The 3021-nt window shown below is 39.7% G+C and overlaps 1 protein-coding gene across 1 annotated transcript in view; it reads right to left on the bottom strand.

Annotated features, from left to right (window-relative positions):
- Positions 1-1476, bottom strand: part of fstl3 (follistatin-like 3 (secreted glycoprotein)) — a 5741-nt gene extending 4265 nt beyond the window's left edge. The window contains exons 1-2 of the mRNA XM_014004561.1: positions 1052-1476; positions 629-814 (exon numbers count right to left, since the gene is read on the bottom strand). Coding sequence (XP_013860015.1) covers positions 629-814; positions 1052-1121 — 256 coding nt within the window. The 5' untranslated portion in view covers positions 1122-1476. The remainder of the gene's footprint in view (positions 1-628; positions 815-1051) is intronic.
- Between the last annotated feature and the right edge of the window lie 1545 nt (positions 1477-3021).

The raw sequence follows: 3021 nt of genomic DNA, 5'->3' as shown, positions 1-3021 counted from the left end.
GTGGCATTCCTTCCACAGAATGAGCCACAGACATCTGGGCATGTGACAAAAATCTCAGCCTGCAAGAATGCATTTTGACTCTTTTTTCCCCCTCCCAGGTTTATTTAAATAGTCCATTTTCAAATGAGCCATGTGACAAAAGAGTAAAATGTTTTGTAAGTGGTCCACCAAAATGATTCACACCGATCCCACGTTTGCAAGAGCTGATTATAAAAACACAGTTCAACTGAAAATGAACCAGCGTGAACCTTGCAGAGGTTCTGGGGGAAGGACGGTGTTCTGAACAGTGGGAGTCATATGGAAAGCATCTTCTTTGTCTGAGTCTGTGTTTTTAGAAAGCTACATCAGGAACTCATTTTCAAAACCTTTWGAATCGCAACTTTTGTGGCTTGTTTAACTTTGACAAACAAAAGTTATTCAGCGTTGAAAAGACAGCGTTTCAATTAGAAGCCTGTGAGATTGTAAATAGTACTGTAAACGCAGTTATTGTGCAATCTAAGACCCGACAACAACAGTCTGAGCTCAGACGGCTGAATATTAGAAGTTCTATTAGAAGTAGTTTTCTATAATCAACTCCTGCAGAGACAAACAGAAGTATTTAGCAGATTAAAAARACTCGATGGGTCACCTTTGCATGGTTTACAGGAGACAATCCCCAGGAATCCCAGCAGGCTGATTTCATTCATGGGCAGACTGGAGTTGGACCATGCCGTGTCCAGGCGGCTCCCATCACAGCACTCCTCTCTGGTCACCCCTCTCATCAGCACCATGGCACACCGGTGGTCCTGACCCTGCTGCAGCCAACAGATTCCAGCTGGAAATAGTCCACACAGATACACAACGAAAGGTTTTTCAAACATCACTTCTATTTTGTTACTTATGTGTTTCTTTTCTACTCTTACATRAGATCTGTCACGGTGCTAACAAAATAGAGTTGAAGTAAACTAAAAATGTTACAGCAAAATATGTCTGAGGAAGAGTATGTCATTATTTTTAAAAGGTGCAAAACTCTTTGGTCAAACTAAAAACAACTCTAAAACAGTCCACTCACCAATMGCTGGGTTCCTGCCGATTTGACAGAGAATCACGATCATCCCCAAAACAGAAATCAGAAAGGTCATTGTCTAATCTTAGTTGTCTGGAACTTCTTTCCAAAAGAGTTTTCAAGCAAATTTTTGCCAAAAAAACAGAAAAAGAAGACGACAAAGAAAAAAAAAGAGTGATGTCCCTTTGTCACAGAAAGCAGATGACTTGAACTCCACTGAGCACGCAGCTTTCCCCTCCTGTGAATGGATGTGTTGTGGATAAGTGATGTCGTTTCCTCTCTGTATAAATATTTAGCCCAGATGGAATCATGCGGCTGGGATGGGCGATTCTCTCAGCCAGTAATAAGCCAGGGCAGGACCCAGTCTGACTCTGACTCAATCTCCAGAGTCGGGAAATGATCAGTGCCCTCCAGCTCCAGACACTGGGCACTTACATGACCTCACAAAGCKTTTCTTCACACCATATTAGACTTATTGAAAGGATAACTATGTCCTCAAACTAACTTTATTTTTTTGTTTGTTTTTTTATTAGTTTTTTTTATTAAACTTCTGTTACCAGACAGTTGTGTTTTCTTATTTAGTTCCAATTTAAGAATACTAAAATCACCTTTTTTGCATTAAGACCTTCTAATTTGGCCTTTTATTGYTTGGAGTGTATATGCTCTGTCTCATCTTTCATGTCACTCAAGGTTTTAACAGTCCTCATAATTCATAMATGGTCTGATTATTGTAGTTTTAAGTTGCTAATAGTTTGATCCAATAACCARCAGCAGTGATTCTTTAATGTAAAAATGAGTGAGTGACTAAAAATTAATTTGTGTGACTCCAAACAATCAATTCAATAATGACAAAAAACAATTCCAATGACGTTAGGACATTGTGTAAACATTAATAAAAACAGAATAGATTAGATTTGCAAATCCTTTTCAAACTATAATCAAATGAATCAACCGAATAGGCTAATCAACTGAACACACTACAAAGACAAGATATTTAAAGTTCAAACAGATGGTTGCTTGTTTTAATTTAATTTAATTTAATTTAATTTTATATTTTTGCAAATATTAACTCATTTTGAGTTATGCCTGCAACACATTCCAAAAAAGGTGGGACAGAGTCAAGAAAAGACTGGGAATGTTGAGGGATGCCCCTCAAAGTCCCCCATAAGTGAACAGGTTAACTGAAAACAAGTGTGTGCCATGATTGGGTATACAGACAGCATCTACGAAAGGCTCAGTCCTCATCATACACTTGCAAAGAATTTAGGGATTTCATCATCTACAGTCCAAAATATCATCAAAAGATTCTGATAATCTGGACAAAAAACAACAACATTGGATGAATYCCTGTGCCCTTCAATCCCTCAGGTGGCACTGCATTAAAATCCAATATCATTCTGTAAGAGATATTAGCACATGGGCTCAGCAACACTTCAAAAACCCATTGCCAGTGTCATCGCTACATCTACAAGTGCAAGTTAAAACTCAAAACCATACATCAACTGTAAGCAGAGTGGTTAGGGGAGTCGTCCTGGAACTGGAAAGTCGCCGATTCGATCCCCCGTCCAGCTGTCTCAGTTGTYTCCTTGGTKAAGACACTTCACCCCTAATGCCTCTGTTGTGTGTCTCATCAATGTGTGAATGTGACTGGCACTGGTTAGTCTCCACAGATGATTGTATATGTTAGCTTTGTAGGTAAATGTAAATGAGGGCACAGATTGTAGTGTGAAGCGCATTGAGTATCCTGGTTGGGTAGAAGGGCGCTATACAAGTACAGACCATTTACCATCAACAACACCCAGAAACACAGCCGGGTTCTCTGGGCCSGAGCTCATCTGAGATGGACTGACTCAAAGTGGAAAGGTTTCCTGACTGACGAGTATTCAATTCATATTGTTTTTGGAAATCATGGACGTGCTGTCCTCRGGGCTAAAGAGGGAAAGGACTCTCCAGATTGTTATCAGCGCCAAGTTCAA

This window comes from Austrofundulus limnaeus, unplaced genomic scaffold (assembly GCF_001266775.1).
Source record: "Austrofundulus limnaeus strain Quisiro unplaced genomic scaffold, Austrofundulus_limnaeus-1.0 Scaffold25, whole genome shotgun sequence".
Lineage (NCBI taxonomy): Eukaryota > Metazoa > Chordata > Actinopteri > Cyprinodontiformes > Rivulidae > Austrofundulus > Austrofundulus limnaeus.
Note: the sequence above shows the minus strand (reverse complement) of the source record. Positions and strands in the feature narration are given on the sequence as shown.